At 40.0% G+C, this 21433-nt stretch overlaps 1 protein-coding gene and 1 non-coding gene across 8 annotated transcripts in view; both read left to right on the forward strand.

The window, feature by feature from the left end:
• APP (amyloid beta precursor protein) overlaps positions 1-21433 on the forward strand; it is a 312159-nt gene that overhangs the window by 90126 nt on the left and 200600 nt on the right. For all 7 annotated transcript variants that reach the window (XM_061424251.1, XM_061424401.1, XM_061424605.1 and 4 more), the window contains exon 3: positions 5141-5270. In XM_061424251.1, coding sequence (XP_061280235.1) covers positions 5141-5270 — 130 coding nt within the window. The remainder of the gene's footprint in view (positions 1-5140; positions 5271-21433) is intronic.
• Positions 4345-4417, forward strand: TRNAR-CCU (transfer RNA arginine (anticodon CCU)). The gene has a single exon. It is a non-coding gene; the product is annotated as a tRNA-Arg (tRNA).

Consider the following 21433-nt stretch of genomic DNA (forward strand, 5'->3'; position numbering starts at 1 on the left):
TGCCATTTCCTCCTCCAATTCGTGAAAGTGAAAAGTGAAAGTGAAGTTGCTCAGTCGTGTCTGACTCTTAGCGACCCCATGGACTGCAGCCTACCAGGCTCCTCCGTCCATGGGATTTTCTAGGCAAAAGTACTGGAGTGGGGTGCCATTGCCTTCTCCAAAAGTAGAGACTAGTTAGGATATATTCAGTCTACTACTATTGCTGACATCACTTAATCCGTGATAGAGGAACAGGGATGGTTTTTTAAAGTAATTGAAGTAGTTTGTGAAATATTTGGGATCTTAGGGTAAGAGTACAGCATTTTGAAGATAAACTTTTGTTATAAAGTGTTGCTAAATGAACTAAATTATGTAGAATCTTAACGAAATAATCACATAACATTTTATCAATAATAAAATATTCCTGTTCAGTAGAAAATTGCCTGAAATTTTATCTGTGATTGTTAGCACTGTAAAATCACAGATGATAACCACTCTGTCACTGCACTTTACTAGCACAGGGCTCGACACATCATAAGTACTCAGTAAAATTTTAGTCAGTTGGATAGTCCCTGGGATTCTCCAGGCAAGAACACTGGAGTGGGTTGCCATTGCCTTCTCCAATGCATGAAAGTGAAAAGTGAAAGTGAAGTCGCTCATTCGTGTCCGACCCGCATCGACCCCATGGACTGCAGCCTTCCAGGCTCCTCCATCCATGGGATTTTCCAGGCAAGAGTACTGAAGTAGGGTGCCATTGCCTTCTCTGAGTCAGTTGGATAGTACCCATACATTAAGGTAGGGGTTTTCATCCATTAAAAACTTACTGAAACTGTACAATGTACCAGTCACTATTTTAAGTTCTGGGAGGGGAACAGTGAACAAGAAAAATACAAAGTTGATGCCCTTGTTGAGCTTATATTCTAGAAGGAAAGACAGACAATAAACGATGCAGGACACGGGTTTGATCCCTGGATCAGGAAAATCCCCTGGAGAAGAGAATGGCAACCCACTCCACTATTCTTGCCTAGAAAATTCCATGGACAGAGGAGCTGGTGGGCTGTGTAGTCCATGGGGTCACAAAGAGTCAGACACGACTATGTGACCTTTTCACTTTCACACTGACCAGCGCTCTTTTTTTTTAGAGCAGATTTAGATGCTAGCAAAATGGAGAGGGAAGTGCAGAGATTTCCTCTGTACCCCCTGCCCTGACTCATGCGTAGCTTCTCCCCTTTTCTCAACATCCCCCAGCAGAATAGTACATTTTGTACACTATTTATTTACGTATATTTCTTTTTGGCTGCTCTGGGTGTTTGTTGCTGGTCTTGGACTTTTCTCTAGTTGTGTCAAGCTCAGGCTACTCTTTGTTGTGGTGAGTGGGCTTCTTGTGTCTGTGGCCTCTTGTTGCAGAGCCCTGGTTTTAGGCATTCAGGCTTCAGTAGTTATGGCCCAGGGGCTTGGGCTTCCAGGATGGCTCATTGGGTTAAGAATCTGCCTACAATGTAGGAGACTTGGGAGACGTGAGTTCGATCCTTGGGTCAAGAAGAGATCCCCTAGAGGAGGAAATGGCAACCTACTCCAGTTTTCTTGCCTCAGAAATCCCATAGGCAGAGCAGCCTGGTGGGCTGCTGTCCATGGGATCACAAAGAGTCAGACAGGACTGAGCACAGCACACAACAATAATGGGCTAAGTTGCCCCGAGGCATGTGGGACCTTCAGTCCCCAACTAGGGATCAAACCCATGTACCCTGCATTGGCAAGTAGATTCTCAACCACTGTGCCACCAGGGAAGTACCATTGATGAACCTCCATGGACACATCAGGATCATCCAAAGTCCATAGTTTACCTTAGGGTCCACTCTTGGTGTTGTACATTCTATGAGTTTGGACAAATGTATAATGACATGCATTCACCACTACAGTATCGAGTATAACAGAGAATAATTTCACTGTCCCCCAAATCCTTTATGCTCTTCCTGTTCATCCCTCCTTCCCCCTAATCGCTGGTAACCACTGGTCTTGTTACTGTCGCCCTGGTTTTGCCTTTTCCAGAATGCCACATAGTTGGACTCACACATGTATTTTCACACTGGCTTCTTTCACTTAATAGGCAACTAAGATTCCTCTATTGGAGAAGGAAATGGCAACCCACTCCAGTGTTCTTGCCTGGAGAATTCCAGGGACGGGGGAGCCTGGTGGGCTGACGTCTATGGGGTCGCATAGAGTCGGATACGACTGAAGCGACTTACCAGCAGCAGCAGCAGCAGCAGCAAGATTCCTCTGTGTCTCATGGCTTTATAATGCCTTTCTTTTTCCTGCTGGGTAATCCGTTGTCTGGATGGACCACAGTTTTCACTCATTTCAGTGCCTTAATTTTTTAATAGATTTGGCCTCGGGGTTGGGATAGGATAAGGCAAGTGAGGCACTCAGGAATTAAGATAAGTCATATTTTCCTGCACTATTTAAAGGTCAAAAATTAATGCCCCAAACTCCACAGTGAACAAAAGATCAACATTTTAAAGACAGAAAGTTCCCTCTGAACGTCACTGACAATCATTAGCAAAATTCCTTCTATCCATAACCCACACTGTGGACAGTATCTTCGTGCTCTGAAACCTGCTTCTTCCCCAAAGTCACTGCTTCCCTCAAAGCCTTCTCAGGTCATTCTTTGCTTGCAGCCCTCCCAGCATTGACATAGGGATATCTTCCTTCTCCTGAATTTTCACTTCCAAACCATACTTTCCTCCTCCTCCCTAAAAAACATCCCCCACCCAACCTTTGGATGGACTAGTTCCCACCTGTCCTCCACCTGTTGGAGGCATCCACAGGGCTCTTTCTGCCTCAGGGGCATCCCCCTCAATCCTCAAAGATTTTAGGCCCTCACTCTCTGTCATTCAGCCAACTGCATCTTTAGTCATTCTTAGCTGATTTTGATATCAACCTAGATGTTCCAAGATTCCACTTTCTCTGTTCCTTGATTTTTATTCCTCCAGTGACCTTGCTTTCATCATTCTTCAGCCATTCCCTCTGAAATTCATATTATAGTCCTTGCAGATACCAGTGACTGTACCTCCTCCAGAATCTTAATTTCAACTCTGACTGTCCAACTAATGCTTCTATCCAACCCACTTTTTTTTTTTTTTTTTGGTACCTTTAGGACAGAATTTTGTAGCCCACAGCAGGACTCATTGATACTACATTGATTTGGCTGTGATGGGTTTTAGTTGCTGCAGGTGAGATCTTTCATCTTAATTGAGGGGACTGATCAGGGATCAAAGCCAGGCCCCTTACTTTGGGAACGTGGAGTCTTAGCCACTGGACCACCAGGGGAGTCCTAATACTACAGTCTTTGAACTGTGTATCCCACTCTTCCTGCATCCCCACTTTAGATTCTATTATAACCCATCATTATAGCCATTTCCTTGCTTCTGTCCTCAGTTCTCTTATATTTTCTCTCTTCATTGTATTTAACTGGCAAAACAGCAACTCTGGTGACATGCAAGATTTATACAAGGGCAAGACCATTTTAGAAACAAATTTTTATGTTTCTGTTTTTCCTTCAAATCTCTTCTCATTATTATTAATAAATAGAAGTGATCTGATATTTTCATAAACCCATTTCAGTTTATCAAGTTTTACGTTTCTTCCAAGTGTTCAGTAAACACCATGATTTATTGAGAACAGTAATCAGAGTGAAGAGCTGTAGTTAGTTATCAAGGGAAGAGATTCATAAATGCAATTCTTTATCTAAAGATTCATGATAACTTTTATAAATTATTCTTATGTAAATTACTTTGAACAAAGAGAGGAATTTTTACAGAGAGAGCTTGCTATGCGTCATATCCTGTGTGTGAAATGTTTGCCTAGTTGACTAAGACAGGGTTGGGTTGAATTTCAGTCACGGTAATATTCTCAGGTGTATTTACCACAACATTATTTAGGGGAGATATCCCTGGTGATCCAGTGGCTAAGACTTTATGCTCCCAATGCAGGGGTCTGGGGTTTGATCCCTGGTCAGGGAACTAGTTTCCATGTACTGCAGCTAAGACCTGGTACAGTCAAATAAATAAATAAGAATATTTTAAAAAATTATTTTGGGCATTACAGACTATCTTCATACCCATTTACTTTGCATTGAAATGACCCCATACTTTTAATAGGGCCCCCCGGCAACAGACTACAGTCCATAGGGTCACATTGAGCAGGACTGAGTGACTTAGCACACTCGCACCTCCTCCCTTTCTTTTTTATCTCCCCTAGAAAATATGTTTGAACAGAGAAGTCTGGCAGGCTACAGTCCACTGGGTCGTACTAAGACACAGCTAAGTGACTAAACCACAAAACCACTAGAAAATAGATTAAAGGACTTCTTTGGTGGTCCAGTGGTTAAGACTATGCGCTCCTAATGCAGAGGTCCCAGGTTCGAATCCTGGTCAGGGAACTAGATCCCATGTGCTGCAGCTAAGACCCAGCACAGCCAAATAAATTAAAAAAAGAAAAAAAAATGTTAAGCTGGAATGGGCGTTTATAAAGTAGGAGTACGTGTAAAGTAAAAGTTAGATTGTGTCATGTTTTGAGTGAACGATCGTTTTCTTTACCCTGAATTCCCCAAAAGTGTTAGTCACTCTATCATGTCCAACTCTCTGTGACCCTGTGGATTGCAGCCGACCAGGCTCCTCTGTCCATGGAGTTTTCCAGGCAAGAATACTGGAGTGGGTTGCCATTCCCTTCTCCAGGTGGGTCTTCCCAATCCAGGGATCAAACCCAGGTCTCCTGCATTGCAGGCAGTTTTGTTTTTTTTTTAACTGTCTGAGCCACCAGGGAAGCCCAAGCTTGCCTACCGAATATATAGAGCCAGCCTGTATATATATATACCGAATATACAGAGCCAGCCTGAATGTATAGGGCCAGCCTGTATATATATATGTGTGTATATATGTGTATATATATAGGCTGTATGTACGTAGATACCAAATGTATAGGGCCAGCCTGTATATATATATATATATATATATATATATATATATATATAGGCTGTTTGTACATAGATACCGAATGCATAGGGCCAGCCTATACCCCATGGGATAACAGCTGTGGTTCATCGGGTGCCTGTGTGCCAGCCCTGCCTCAGGTAACAATGTACCCTCTCTGTGTGCTCTCCCAGGTCTACCCTGAACTACAGATCACCAATGTGGTGGAAGCCAACCAACCAGTGACCATCCAGAACTGGTGCAAGAGGGGCCGGAAGCAGTGCAAGACCCACGCACACATGGTCATTCCCTACCGCTGCCTGGGTGAGCTGGCCGGCCTTTGGAGCCGGCGTTGATGGGCCATGGGCTTTGGGCGTAAACGGGAAGGATGCTCTAATTATTAGATCAGATATGCAGGCTCTTCCTTCAGCATATTGCCACTCTGTATTGGACTATATTTTGGACTCTTATTCAAGTATCCTGTGTCCTAACAATAAAGGAGCAGTATTTCCAGGCTTCCAGCCTCAGAATGAATTTACCTAGTGTGTTTATTTTAATTAAAAATCTTGGGCCTCTTCTACAACTGCTGAATGAAAATATCTGGTGGTGGGGCCCAGGAATCTTAGTTTCACTGATTTCTGTAGGTGATTCTCCTGTACCTGAATTGTCTAGAATTAGTAGAATTCACACCTTGTATGTTTCTTGACATATTCTTCATAGAAGAGAGAGCCTAATGTACATTTTGCTAATCCTTAAAAAGCACTTTCTACAACAGCCCACCACTCTTCCTGTTTGATGATAACTGGGGAATTAGAGTTGAGCAAATTTTGTTATTCTGCTTACATCAAACTAGAGGAAGCAGTTTGATCACTCAGATTTAAATATGTGCTTTCACTTTTTACTGACTTTGACTTTAAACTGTTGTTCTAAAAACTGAGTTGCTTTATATGGTATTGTGTTTTTTCCTCTGGAAACACTATCATACTCCACATTTAATCTGTCTTGGTTATTAGTTTCTTCCTGCGTGATTTCTTTTTTTTTTTTAATGTAGCTAGGCAATGGGGAAATCAGCAGCCTTTGATCTGATAGCCAGCATCTAGATGTTTTCCACAAGTATATTCATTGGCAAGGTGGTTGTAAATAAGGACATAGGGATTTATCTGAGAACAATGTGGACAAGTATTGATACACATTCCAACAATGTCTTGTAAAAACTAAAAAGGGTCTTTAAAAAAAAAGTCCCCAACAGCAAACTTAGAAATTCAGAATGACAAAGATTCTGTAATACTTGGGTCAAACATGAATGTTGTAAGAACCTATTGATTACTGTAGATGGCTGCACACACTTTGAGACATTAATAGGAAACTGGGCTAATCTCCAATGAATGAAGATTTCATCTGGTGGATTTATGATAAGATATGCAAAACCAGATTCTTAAACATTTGGCAGTTAAAGAGTTTCCTGGTTCCTAATTACAGAAGACAACACTTGTGATGTGTTTAGCCACTTTCCCAGGCCTGGTATAGTATCTGGTGTTAGCTTAGCACATCAACAACACCTCTTCTTGACTACTCATGGGACTAGATGATCATTATATACTTCTAGTAGGCCTATATCCACATTATATACTTCACCTGGCCTATATGAATCTTTTATCATGTTTTCTCATTTTATGAATCTCTGGTATTTTTCTACTGAACCCAAAATTAGAGCTTAACATGACAGTGACAAGTGGATTACACGATGCCTCCAACTTTGTTACTGAGCTTAGATTAGAATTAAGAATTGTAGGTACTACCTCACTCCTAGGTGATGGCAAATTTTCCATAAGTTTTTTTTTTTTCCCCTGATTTTTCAAATTGAACAAAATATTCTTTAAATTGTGTAGTAGTAGTGTTACTTGCTGAGTTGTGTTCAACTCTGCAACCCCACTGGACTAGAGCTCACAGGGCTCCTTAATCCATGTTATTCTCCAGGCCAGAAAACTGGAGCAGGTTGCCATTCCCTTCTCCAGGGAATCTTCATGATTGAATCCAGAGATCGAACCCAGCTCTCCCACATGACAGGCAGATTCTTTGCCAGCTGAGCCACCAGGGGAATTCTATAGTGCTTTACAATTTTCAAAAGTTTCACAGTCATGATGTCATATAATCCCATAACAACCCGTTTTTTGCCCTGCCCCATACTGTCCCTCCCTTTTCCCTCTTCCCACTGGTAGCCAGTAGTTTGTTCTCTTTATCTGTGAGTCTACTTCGCTTTTGTTTTATTCATGGGTTTGTTGTATCTTTTAGATTCCACATATAAGTGGTATCATACAGTATTTGTCTTTTTCTGTATGACTTACTTCACTTGGCATTAATGCCCTCCAGATCTATTCATGTTGTTGCAAAAGGCAAGATTTCATTCTGTATCTAAAAGTATTATAAAAGGTGGTACATAATATAACCCTAATGAATATGTCTTGTTTTTGGGAAAAGGAATGGAAAAACACGTGTATAATTTATGTATTTTTTAAATTCCATTCATACTGCGTGGTCCCAATAGTTTGAATATTGTTTGTCTAGTTTTCTTCCTCTCCTTTCCCTTTTGTTCCTTTCTTCTTTCCTTCCCTCTTTGTGCCTCCCTAGATTGAACATCTGTTACACAGAGAGGTTATCAAGCATTTTGTAGTTGCATAGGGCACCCTTACTCTGTGAGGCAGGTGATGTTGGATTTTTCAGTCTCACTTCACTGGTACAAATATTGAAAGTCACCAAGATTGAATTTCTTGCAGTAACTCACACATCAGTTTAGCAGTAGAATCAGGACCAAAGCCCAAGGATTTTTGATTCACAATCCAGCATTCCTTCCAGTATCAGCAGAAAATTGTATTAGAGCCAATAACCACCTGATTTATAAAATCAAATCATAGAGGAAAGACTATGAATTGGAGGCAATAACGAACACCTAAAAAAAATCCCACTGTAGATATGTCTCATAAAGGCCACAGCCATATCCCTAGAAGCTCCATGATTCTCTTCGTGTGATCAGGTGTCCACTTTATGGTAGGGATAGACAGCCTTCTTATATATGGGGCTTCTCAGGGGTGGTTTGTTGTTCACTCGCTAAGTCATGTCTGACTTCATGAACTGCAGCACGCCAGGCTTCCCTGTCCTTCACCATCTCCTAGAGTTTGCCCAAGCTCATGTCCATTGAATCGGTGATGCCATCCAATCATTTCATCCTCTGCCACCCCCTTCTCCTCTTGCCATCAGTCTTTTCCAGCATCAGGGTCTTTTCCAATGAGTTGGCTATTCGCATCAGGTGGCCAAAGTATTGGAGCTTCAGCATCAGTCTTTCCAATTTCAGGTGGCTCACTGGTAAAGAATCTGCTTGCCAATGCTAGAGACATGGATTCAGTCCCTAAGTCAGGGAGATCCCCTGGAGGAGGAAATGGCGACCCACTCCAGTATTCTTGCCTGGAAAATCCCATGGACAGAGGAGCCTGGAGGACTACAGTCTAGGTACCACTGAGCGACTGAGCACACAGGAACATTTATGTGTTACCTCCTGCTTGAATAAAGAATTACCATAAGTACCATCTAAAATTGCTGGCTGTATCCAAATAAATCCTTTACACAAAAGAGATTATTTTATTAAAGTTAATTCTCAGACTACCTGGAAAGCAAAATAAGATTGTCTTTAATATTAAGCGTATTAAAATTCAAAACAAAGCTAGAAGAGAGAAAAATGCCTGTCACATTCAGCATGTAACCTTCCTGACCTTCTTATCAGGTGCAGGGAAAGTGCCGCCCTAGGTTGTTTTTCTCTAAGCCATGTATTTGCCGTGGGCATCCCTGCTCTACAGTGTCTTGTATCCCTTGTCTAGATGGAAAAAGTGCATTAGGTTGCTGCTGTCACTTTCTTCCCATGAAGTAGATGATTTCTCTTGGGAGTCAGCTGGCTTTCTCATTTCACGCTTTGCTTTTAGTTATGCCTCAGGCACCAGACGGTAAGATTGTCTTAGTCATTTGAACATTTTATTAATTATCTCATACAGGATTCAAGCACATCGTTATTATTCAAGGAGAATATTTTCTTTGCAAAATGTTTGACTCCTTTCCATTTGGATTACTACTTTTCCTGGTGTCATAGATCCATTATTGAAATTGATGCTTTTCTGCATTTGCCACTGTCCAGTAAAAGCTAATAATTCAATTATGCACACAAAAAAAAGATGAGTAGAAACTCCGGAATCATCTGCTGCTCTGGTTGCCATTTTTATATGAAATACCAGCACTGTTTGAGTTGTATATATGTATGGTGACTCTCTCCAAGAGATAATGGGATATGAAGTTTTTTTAAGTTGAGCTTATTAGAGGTTCTTCATACAAGTAAGTTATGACCTCAATAATGTACTGTTTGCTTTTATAAACAGCAGCTTAACTCATGAAAAGTATATTCTGTTTTTATTGCTTGTATTTTTTTCTATTGTTTTTAGATTGTTTCCATGTATACAAAGAGATAGACAGATGCTGACATCCAAGAAAGTTAGAAAGTCACCTGGAACTTAAATTTCACGTGGTCACATTTTCACCCACTTTATTTAAAAAGTAACGTCCCTGGTGGCTCAGTCGGTAAAGAGTCTGCCTGTACTACAGGAGACTCGAGTTCGATACCTGAGTCAGGAAGATCCCCTGGGGAAGGAAATGGTAACCCACTCCAGTGTTCTTGCCTGGGAAATCCCATGGACGGAGGAACCTAGTGGGTTACAGTCCACGGGGGTCGAAAGAGTCAGACACGACTTAGCAACTAAACCTACCCACCTACCTTATTTTAAAAGAGCAAAAATGCCTTTAGATTTAGTAACACATCAGCTAGAGTGGATGTAGGATATTTTGAGTTTTTAATTTCTCTGTGTATTTGGAATCAGTACTATCATATCAGATCTGATGGTCTGGAAATATTTACTTTTCTGTGCCAACGAGTAAACAGCTGCTTCCTAGTTACATCTGCATAATTTCATCTTGGAAATTGTTGGCTTGCTGTTTTAGCATAAATTTAATACGCTGGACCGTGATGTTTCCAGCTTTTAACCTCACACTGTGTCTTTCCTCATAGGCTTTTCCTGGTGTGACTGAGTTGATGTGATTATGATAGGGAGTCAAGAAAGAAATGGACGTCCATCAGAATTCTCTTTGCACTCTGGGAACGTCTTTTTTAAGTGGTTTGCTGCTTACCATCACTTTCTACCTACAACAGAGAAAGGAAACTGAATTTCCTTTTTGTGTTTACAACTCAATTCTCATCATGTTATTTCTCAAAACAACACATTTGAGATCTTTTCTGATTTTGTTTACTGTTTTTTTCTAGCAAATAACTTTTCAAAGGACTGTTGTGGAAAATACAACTTATATATGACAATTTTGCAAGATTTTGGGGGATTTAGGGCACCATGGTTAGCTTTATACCATATGAATAACTGTAACCAGAAAGAGAATATGTCAGAAAAACTCTCAGAGTGGTACAGACAAGTATTGTTATGTTTCCTAGGACAGGAGAGTGGCTTAAACCCAGGGTAACAAATGGAATTCAGTTAGTTAACTCAGACTATGCCACAAAGCCCTCATTTCCATTATATTTTAATTAGCTAAATACATTTTAAATTTTATATAAATAATATGTAAAATATATTAGACATGAACTTAATGCCATCACAAAGTATAGGAAATTTTTGATGTATTTCTTCTTTAGGAAAAGAACTGAGAAATGCTTTTTTGTGGACTTAAAAGAATTTTATTTTTGATCCTGTGAATTAGGGACAGCATATCTCTATAATATCTCTGAATAGTACCCGTTAAAGTATAACTATAAGGTTTGTCTAGTCAAGGCTATGGTTTTTCCTGTGGTCATATATGGATGTGAGAATTGGACTGTGAAGAAGGCTGAGCACTGAAGAATTGATGCTTTTGAACTGTGATGTTGGAGAAGACTCTTGAGAGTCCCTTGGACTGCAAGGAGATCCAACCAGTCCATTCTGAAGGAGATCAGCCCTGGGATTTCTTTGGAAGGAATGATGCTAAAGCTGAAACTCCAGTACTTTGGCCACCTCATGTGAAGAGTTGACTCACTGGAAAAGACTCTGATGCTGGGAGGGATTGGGGGCAGGAGGAGAAGGGGACGACAGAGGATGAGATGGCTGGATGGCATCACTGACTGGATGGACGTGAGTCTGGGTGAACTCTGGGAGTTGGTGATGGACAGGGAGGCCTGGCGTGCTGCGATTCATGGGGTCGCCAAGAGTCGGACATGACTGAGCGACTGAACTGAACTGAACTGATATTTCTTAGAAAGGGAAAGGTTAATTATTTCAAGCTTAGTGAAGTGAAATTTGGGGAAATAATTTCTCTGAGGTAGTTTAGCACATTTTAAAAAAGTAATTTCATATTTGTATATCATGAAAGAATTGACCATAAAGCATTGAGGCATGAAGTATGCACAGAAAGAAAAAACCATGAATGTTAGAAATGTCATAAAGATGACAGTCCATGTGAAGCCCGAGTATAGATGTTTTTCAATTTCAGTATCAAAGGATATGATGACATGTTCAATTTTAGTACTCAACAGAGCAAGCTCTCAATGTAGAGTCTAGAAATAAATTGTTATCTTTGTTTATCACCCTAGTCACAAGCAGCTTCATTAAACTTTCCCTCTCTTCTACATCCCTTGATAAGTGTCAGCTCTTGCTGGTGGTGCAATATGTCCTTCTTTTTCCACCCCCTGTCACTGAGTCTCAGGCTTTAGCTGTGAAACCTGATGGTGAAGGGAAGTCCCAAGGCAACAGCTGTGCGGCAGTCTGGAGAGAAGCCAGTCCAGATTGGAGGAGAATGGGGCGGATCCCAGGAGGGAGGGCTCCAGGGAAAAAATAGCACTGATGGACCTGCCTGTACTTGAGTGGTTGTAGAATTCTGGTACAGAGTTCACAAAAGATGCAGTACTGATGGGTGCAGAGAAGATGAAGCAAATATAAAAACGCGGCGAGGATTAACTTTATGTAAACAAAAAGCTAAATTTAAAAGATAGCAAACAGTTACAAGATAAAAGGAAAGGAGATGCCATTCCCCGGGTCTATGCAATACAGATGCCATAGTGAAGTGAAGTGAAGTCGCTCAGTCGTGCCCAACTCTTTGCGACCCCATGGACAGTAGCCTGCATCAAGCTCCTCTGTTCATGGGATTTTCAAGGCAAGAGTACTGGAGTGGGTTGCCATTTCCTTCTCCAGGGAACCTTCCCAACACAGGGATCAAACCCAGGTCTCTCACATTGTAGACAGATGCTTTACCATCTGAGCCAGCAGGGAACATAGACATGATAAAAAGTATACTAGAAGGAATGTGGGAAGGGGAGGAATGGACCCACCTTCACATATGGAAGACTGGAAGGGGGAAAAATCAAAGAAAAGACTATTTTATACTATTAACTCAGTACTACTTACGTACAGAGTTCAGCAGTAAACTCTGTAGAGACACAGCTAAATGATTTTTATTAACCTCTTTTTACTACAGAGAAATTTATCAAGTTGGCCTGTGACAGGAAGAAGTTGAGTTTAGGCTTGCAGGCATTATTTTCCATCTAGAAATTTTCTTTTAAGATTAGAAATTGTGAGTGAAACTAGTGTTAGGGGTGTCCTTATTTAGCTTACTTTGAGTTGGATAGAGTTAAACTGTGATTTCATGGAGCTGAGTTTGTGTACCAACTTTAGAAGATGTTTATGTCTCCTTGGGTGAAACTTACGACTCTATATAAACTTACCTTTATATATATGTACCTATTTCACAGAATTTAGGGCAGAATTCCACTGTTTTAGATATTGTAGAGGTTTGTAGTTGTGACTGTTTTTATTCTGGAAACATGCTGGTCTTCTCTGCTGATTTCACGACAAGGACCCAAGCACAGCATCATCAAAACTCCACTCCTCTTTCCCAGAAGTTTTTTCCTAAACACAATTGTGTTGAAATTTCTAATTCCAGTTCATGATTTGCTTTATTACCAGGTGGTAACAACTTTTTCTGTAAAATGAGCGATTGCTGTACAAATAGGAGGTAAAACTGGAGTGTACAGTGGAGGTTCCTGGAAAGAGGATGCGGCATGGTATGGATCCTAAGGCATATGGAGAGAAAATGAAGAGATATGAATTAGAAAATGTGTTCTGGGGACCATAATTTGTGTTGGTAGTATTGGTGCATATTGTTGGCAAGTTAGAATAGAACTAAGATTGTTGATTATTTGAGTTTGAAATGGTATTTGTTGTTGTTCAGTCACTAAGTCATTTCTGACTCTTTGCAATCCCATGAACTGCAGCATACCAGGCTTCCCGTCTTTAACTATCTCCTGGAGTTTGCTCAGATTAACATCTGTTGAGTCAGTGATGCCATCCAACCATCTCATCCTCTGTTTCCCTCTTCTCCTCTTGCCCTCAGTCTTTCTCAGCATCAGGGTCATTTGTAGAGAGTCAGCTCTTGACATCAAGTGGCCAAAGTATTGGAACTTCAGTTTCGGCATCAGTCCGTCCAATGAATATTCAGGACTGATTTCCTTTAGGATGGGCTGGTTGGATCTCCTTGCAGTCCAAGGGCCTCTCAAGAGTCTTCTCTAACACAACAGTTCTAAAGCATCAATTCTTCAGTGCTCAGCCTTCTTTATGGTCCAAATCTCACATCTGTGCATGACTACTGGAAAAATCCATAGCTTTGACTATGGATGGACCTTTGTTGGCAAAGTAATGTCTATGGTTTTTAATACACTGGCTAGGTTTGTCGTAGCTTTTCTTCCAGGGAGCAAGTGTCTTTTAATTTCGTGTCTGTTGTCACTGTCCACAGTGATTTTGGAGCCCAAGAAAATAAAACCTGTCACTGTTCCCACTTTTTCTCCATCTATTTGCCATGAAGTGGTGGGACTGGATGCCATGATCTTTGTTCTTTGAATGTTGGAATAGTATAGAAATCACATTTTTATTCACAAAGACGTTGAATTCATTTGATTGTTTATTTTATGTGGTGTCTGGAAAAATATCTGAATAGTCCATGTGGTTTTAAGCCTTTAATTATGCCAGTTCTTTAAATAGATGGTACAATTAGATTAGAGGAAAAACTCCTTATACTCTGGAGTAATATTTCCATAAATTCTAGTAACCTATTCATTTAGTGCCTCAACATCTTTTGAATTTAAATAGCAAATCCATGAGAAAGTAATAGGTTGGAGAAAGTTTTAATAGTGTATTTGAGGGCCTTTTGAGGGAAAAGAATAATCATAGAGCAATATTGTGAATTAACAATATGTGGTGCTGAAGACTAAGAAGGCTTTCCTGCAGTGCCTGTAACTTTGGAAATAATTGTTTTTAAGCAGAAATGTTAGCTCTCTGAAAGCTGAAATTTTTGTTTCATTCACTGAAACATATTTCAAGAGTTTTAAGTATGTCGTGGTACATTGAATAAGTGCATATTCAATGAATGAATTGAGGAGTTAGCTGAATATTTTTAAAGGAAGGAAAACTTAAAGAAGGAATAGCCTAATCACTAGGAAGACAAAGGTTATAAAACCATAATTTCACATGCTTAAATGAATCTATAAGATTACAGAAATAAATATTGATGAATAGAGGAAGAACAGGTTTTATTTAACAACCAAGAAGTAACCTAAGAATCTCAGAATAGGTAGAAAATAGGTTGTTTTTGTTTTTGTTTTTTTTTAACTTGGCTTAGAGAACATTAAACTCTTATTTTTGAGGAACAGGGTCTAACCTAGACATACCTAGTTTAAAGACAGTATAAAAATTAATAGAAGAAAGCCTCTTTTAAGATAGAATCAGATCCCTCCCTCACCTTAACCCTCCATTGTGGTTTTAATTAGTGTTTTCCTGATGATTTATAACTTTGAATAGTTTTTATAAGCTTACTCACCCATTTGGATATCGTTTTTTGTTAAAAGCCTGCATAAGTTTTTCACTCATTTCTTTAAAAAGTTTGTTGTTTTTCTCCTTAATTTGTAGGATTTACTAGATTGGAATTCTTCTATGGAAACATGCTTGGCAAATATTTTCTCCTTTTGAGGGGATTTGCTTTTTGAATCTCTTACAAGTATCTTTTACTTAAAACAAAAATTCTTTTCAAATCTCAGTAAAATAAAATAAAATGGAGTCAGGGGACTTCTTTGGTGGTTCAGTGCTTGAGATGCCAAACTTCCACTGCCGGAGGCGCAGGTTCGATCCCTGGTCAGGGAACTAAGATCTGCCACATGCTGTGCAACTTGTCCATAAAATAAAAAAATTTTAATTAAATAAAAAAAAATAAAACGGAGTCAGGCATCCCTGAAGTGGGAGCTCTCATGCACACACCACCTGTCACAGCTTTACATTTCTGAGCAGGAATGTCTCTGATACTACAGCAGGAGGAAGAAAGATTTTCTCCTGGCCCAACAACAGGCGCAGTCAGTGGAAGACTCTGCAACACGGCCAATGAGAAGCCATCCCCGCCCTGAAAGCTCCATTTTCCTTCAGTGGTCTTTTGTTAGATCAGCCACTCCTAACTCCTTCTTTTCCTGTTTAAAGTAACCTTCCTCTCCTTCATTTACCAGGCTAGCCTGATTTTTGCTACAGCTTCAGCTCAGTTCAGTTCAGTCACTCAGTCATGTCCGACTCTTTGCAACCCCATGAATTGCGGCACGCCAGGCCTCCCTGTCTATCACCAACTCCCCAGCTTCACTCAAACTTAGTCCATCAAGTCAGTGATGCCATCCAGCCATCTCATCCTCTGTCGTCCCCTTCTCCTCCTGCCCCCAATCCCTCCCAGCATCAGAGTCTTTTCCAGTGAGTCAACTCTTCACATGAGGTGGCCAAAGTACTGGAGTTTCAGCTTTAGCATCATTCCTTCCAAAGAAATCCCAGGGCTGATCTCCTTTAGAATGGACTGGTTGGATCTCCTTGCAGTCCAAGGGACTCTCAAGAGTCTTCTCCAACACCACAGTTCAAAAGCATCAATTCTTCGGCGCTCAGCTTTCTTCACAGTCCAACTTTCACATCCATACATGACTACTGGAAGAACCATAACCTTGACTAGACGAACCTTTATGGGCAAAGTAATGTCTCTGCTTTTGAATATGCCATCTAGGTTGGTCATAACTTTCCTTCCAAGGAGGAAGCGTCTTTTAATTTCATGGCTGCAGTCACCATCCGCAGTGATTTTGGAGCCCAGAAAAATAAAGTCTGACACTGTTTCCACTGTTTTCCCATCTATTTGCCATGAAGTGATGGGACCAGATGCCATGACTTAGTTTTTTGAATGTTGAGCTTTAAGCCAACTTTTTCACTCTCCTCTTTCACTTTAATCAAGAGGCTTTTGAGTTCCTCTCCACTTTCTGCCATAAGGGTGGTGTCATCTGCGTATCTGAGGTTATTGATATTTCTCCTGGCAATCTTGATTCCAGCTTGTGCTTCTTCAGCCCAGTGTTTCTCATGATGTACTCTGCATAGAAGTTAAATAAGCAGGGTGACAATATACAGCCTTGACGTAATCCTTTTCCTATTTGGAAGCAATCTGCTGTTTCATGTCCAGTTCTAACTGTTGCTTCCTTACCTGTATATAGGTTTCTCAAGAGGCAGGTCAGGTGGTCTGGTATTCCCATCTCTTTCAGAATTTTCCACAGTTTATTGTGATCCACACAGTCAAAGGCTTTGGCATAGTCAATAAAGCAGAAATAGATGTTTTCCTGGAACTCTTCTGCTTTTTCCATGATCCAGTGGATGTTGGCAATTTGATCTCTGGTTCCTCTGCCTTTTCTAAAACCAGCTTGAACATCTGGAAGTCCACGGTTCACATATTGCTGAAGCCTGGCTTGGAGAATTATCCCAAATTGCAATTCCATTTGCTATTCCAGAATAAACTCATTTTGCTGGTAAAATAACTAGCTGTTACATTTTAAAGATTGACACCCATGTTATCAGAGGCATCTGAATTCAGAAATAAGACATACCATTAGATTCTTTGGGGACAGTGTCCTTATCTTTAGCTTTTAATTCTAATAATAAAGAGATTATTTTAACAGAAACCCACTTCTAAGTATCATTTATAATGATAATCTAAAAGCTTATTTCAGATTTTTATGTTGTATCTTAAGAGTTAGGTTAATCTGTATGTAAACTAATCATTAATTCCTGTCATAGTGAAATGCCTTTTTTAAGTGATGAGGTGAATATGGTACTGAGTAGGTGTTTGATGTGTAGATATTAATTACTCCCCTTTTAGAGGTTTAAATATTCTCATAACACTAAAATGTGGACCATCTTATTGATTTATAAATTAGGGGTACATGTATTTTCAAAAACATTACCCAGCTGGAATTCCCCTGAATCTTCCCCTTCAGTCTTGACTACTTTGACAGAATATGGTCCAACCTTGTTTTGGGTTTGAGGAATTATTTTTGGCTGTCACTGAAGATCTTCTTTATTGTATGATAACTTCATTAGCTCTAGGTTGCTAGATTTCTGTGAGTGGATCAAGTGACTCTTTCCTCTGGCTTTTCGGAAAGCAGAATTACTTGTTATTCAGGGCTTATGATACTCTGCATTCTCTAAGCGTATTTAATACAGTAGCCTCAATGTTCAGTCTGCCAAGAAGTTATCCTGTGTTTTGCCATTTAAATAACTTTAGCTGATTTTTCTTTTTCTATTCTTGGTTCTCATTGCAAATTTTCAGTCCAAATCCTCAGTCGAAGCATGGTAGCAGAGCGCATAACAGCTTCCCAGGTGGCTCCGCCTAGCAATGCAAAAGATGCAGGAGACGCGGGTCAGGAAGATTCCTTGGAGAAGGAAATGGGAACCCTCTCCATTATTGTTGCCTGGAGAATCCCATAGATAGAGGAGCCTGGAGGGCTACACTCCATGGGGTTGCAAAGAGTCAGACACAGCTGAGCACAGACACACCAGTGCACAAATTATCTTCAGTAAGTTCTTTCACTTCATCGTATCTGATCTTTGACTTCATTATGACCTTTGGTCAGTAAGCCCTTTATTTCGTTTGCTATATCAGCAATTTTTAGCCTTCTCATATTTTCCTGTCCATCAGAGACCCCGGGTCCTCATGTCAGTAACATAACCCCGTGTCTTTAACATCCACCCTTGCTCTACCCATTGACAGCTGTGCTTCTTAACATGCCAGTCAGCCATTCCTATTTTATCTTTGCAACATTCACCTCCTTCCAATCAGCTGTTGTCAAGCATCTATCCCTTCAGCTCCGGTGAATGAGGTCTTGGCTCAGACATTTTTCTGTCCTTCTCAGTGTCTCAGCAGTATCTATCCCTGCTGATCACTGCCTTCTCCCCGCACCGTTATTGTGCTGTTGGCTTTGTCAATCTCTGCTGACTCCCATTCTTCCTCTGGCTCATTTTTTCTGCAGCCTTCTCAATACTGATGTTTATATGGGTCCTTCTGGGTTGTTCATTTTCTCACAGGACCCTTACTAGGAAACCTCATCAGTGCCTTGGTTTCCCAAAGGCCTGGCTTAATGAATCCTGAGTTATTAAATCCAGGCCAGGCCTCCAAGTACTTACTGGTCATCAGACTTGCTATGACTCCCAGAATCTTGATAATTAGCTTTATCCCTTCAGGGTAAGAGCATGCAGTATATTGCTAATACTGTGCAGAGTATTAGCTTTTAGCTTTCATGGACATTTCCTCTAAGATGTATATGAAATTTCCTTATCAGTAAATGACGGATTTGGGCATCTTGGATTAAACACAGAGCACATAAGCATGGGATATGCATCTTTTATTTTTCTCTGTCGGTTTATTGTATCATTTATTTGGTGGATAAAAATCTATTTGAGGCAAAAGATAAGATTGTTTTCAGCTTTTCTTAATGGCTCTTGGACTCTTGATTTCATGCAAAGAAATTAATTGAATTTGAACGAGTTCAATGCAGAAACATAGCTGTTTATGCAAAAGTACTCCCACTATCATCAAAGGTTTTTGTTGTTTTGTTTTTCTTGGCTTTTCTGCAGGTTAATGACAACTCCTATGTAAGAATAAGATGAGTCTTATTCTTATAAACTTAAGTCTCTAGGAAATATTCACGTAGTCATTTCTCACACCTTTTAAAGAAATGAAGATATGCAGTCAAACAAATTCTCTCTTAAAATTTGACTTTACAAAACATTTTTCAATATTTTAACTTAAATATAAATTTTTTACAAAAGACATTTTTTGTATAGTTGTGATATCAGTGTTGGAATTACCATAATACGCTGTTAGGAGATCTTCCATTTGTACTAAGATTTTATAACTGGGAAGGAGAAAATTATATCATCTAGAAGTAAAGCATGAAAAACAGTCCTAATGTAGTACTATGTTAATTAACCAACTACCTGAATGATTTAAAAATGGTAGGATAGTCTTATCAAGTGCTCAGAATTCCAAGAAAACCCACATGAGAAGCGGGCAGCAGAGGATGAGCTGGTTAGATAGCATCACTGACTTCATGGACATAAATTTGAGCAAACTCCAGGAGAAGGAAATGGCAACCCACTCCACTGTTCTTGGCTGGAAAATTCCGTGGACAGGGGAGCCTGGCAGGCAACAGTCCATGGAGTCACAAGGGTCAGACACGACTGCGTGACTAAGCCACTACCACCATTGGGAGATAGTGAAGGACGAGGAAGACTGGCGTGCTGCAGTCCATGGGATCCCAAAGAATCAGACATGTCTTAGCAACTGAAAAACAACAACAAATAGTGAATTGTTCATTTGCATATGAGGACTGTTATTAAGATATCTTTTGTACTGACTTGGTGTACAGTTGACTTTTCAGAACATCAGCCCTGTATTGCCAAAGAGATGACCTTCTGTATATAGATTTTAAATTAGGTATTTTCTAGACTGAACATGCAGGCAAGGCTTTGTATAAATAGCCAACTCCTTTGTTAGGGAAATTTAAAAGCTAAGGCTTTGAAATATCCAGACAGTTTGAACATCAATCAAAAATGAAACATCTAGAAATCATGTAATAGCGTTAATGGGAAGGGTGTCAAGCCAAGAGGGGGAACCGACCTTACGCTTCTTTTGACTAGGAGAAAGGCAGACATGCCTACCTGCCTTGTGGAAAGGTGACCTTGAGTAAACACTACATTAAACTGTTAAGTGGGTCACCTGGAGCTTTATATAATGTAAATCCAGTGACCCATTAGCCTGATTGCATTATTAGAAAGTCTGCTTTGTGCCAGAAAATAGCAAATCACTTATACTTTTCTAGATGATTCCCATAACCAGCTATTCTTACCAAAAATCAAGTCTTTCGTCAGCATTTTCCCAAAACCACATTTCCAGGTTAAAACAACTGAGACCTTCAGTATAATTTTACTTTGATTTACTTTTTAATCATCTTTACAATTTTGAATGAAAGACAGAAGCTGTAGTGTTTGGAATGAGAGATACCCTGAAATTACTGCTCTATTTGAAAGCCTTAATCATATATAATTTCCTCGTTTATAAATGTTAAATCTCAAATGAGAGATCTGCCTTCTTCAAACATGTTTTGTGTGCCTTTTCTGTGCAACAAGGCCTTCCTTTGAAAAGCTTGTTCAGACTTAGTTTTGATTCAAAGCCTGAGCTTTTGCATGCCTAGAATTCTTGCTCTTCAAAATATTTGCTCCCTGGAGAGGTCAGCTGAAGATGGAGTTGTCATGTGACTATGGACCATTGACCCGGAAGATGTTTAGGTAACGGAATGAGCTTTGGCGGAGTTCCACTGCTTTCTTTCTAGTTGAGGGGAGCCAGGAAAGGAGGGCAGAGCTGGCTGTGTTCAGATGGGAAGAACTTGCTTAAAAATGTTTGAAACCTGAATGTACCTTCATTTGATGCCTTTGCCTTACTGCTTAGGAACATTTTAAACTGCAGCATTCCTAAGTGGGCCGTAGCGTGTAGTGATACATATTTAAGTGATCTTGCATCTAAACAAATGCATTCACCCTCTGCCTGGTGAGTAGAATCTGAATGATGCCTGTACTCTGTTAGAAAGGGACAGACGTTTTCATTACAAAATTCAGTCAAGCAGAAAAGTAGCAAAGTGAGCAGAAATTTTCATTTACATCCATGATTGAAGTTGCAGTGATAAAAGAAAATCGCTAGGTTCATGAATAGCCTTGTTCTCATTCTGTTATATAACATGGAAGATTTGGTCAATACGGAAAAGTTTTTTGATACTTACGTTATTGAGGAAGGTGCTGATGGATAGCTTTAAATTGTACATACCTTTTAACTGACCTTAGTTCCCCCCAACCCAGGGTTTTCATAGTATCTTTAAACAGACTCCAGTACCCCCTTATTATCAAGTCCATTATTGATTTGTTAAAATATGGACTTTATGTTCCATTACCATAGAGACCCACAGTAATTTCTTTGCCTTTACTTGTGAACACCACCAGGGGTGGGGCCTCCCAAGTGACGCAGTGGTAAAGAAC

The sequence above is a fragment of the Bos javanicus genome, chromosome 1 (genome assembly GCF_032452875.1).
Source record: "Bos javanicus breed banteng chromosome 1, ARS-OSU_banteng_1.0, whole genome shotgun sequence".
Classification (NCBI taxonomy): domain Eukaryota; kingdom Metazoa; phylum Chordata; class Mammalia; order Artiodactyla; family Bovidae; genus Bos; species Bos javanicus.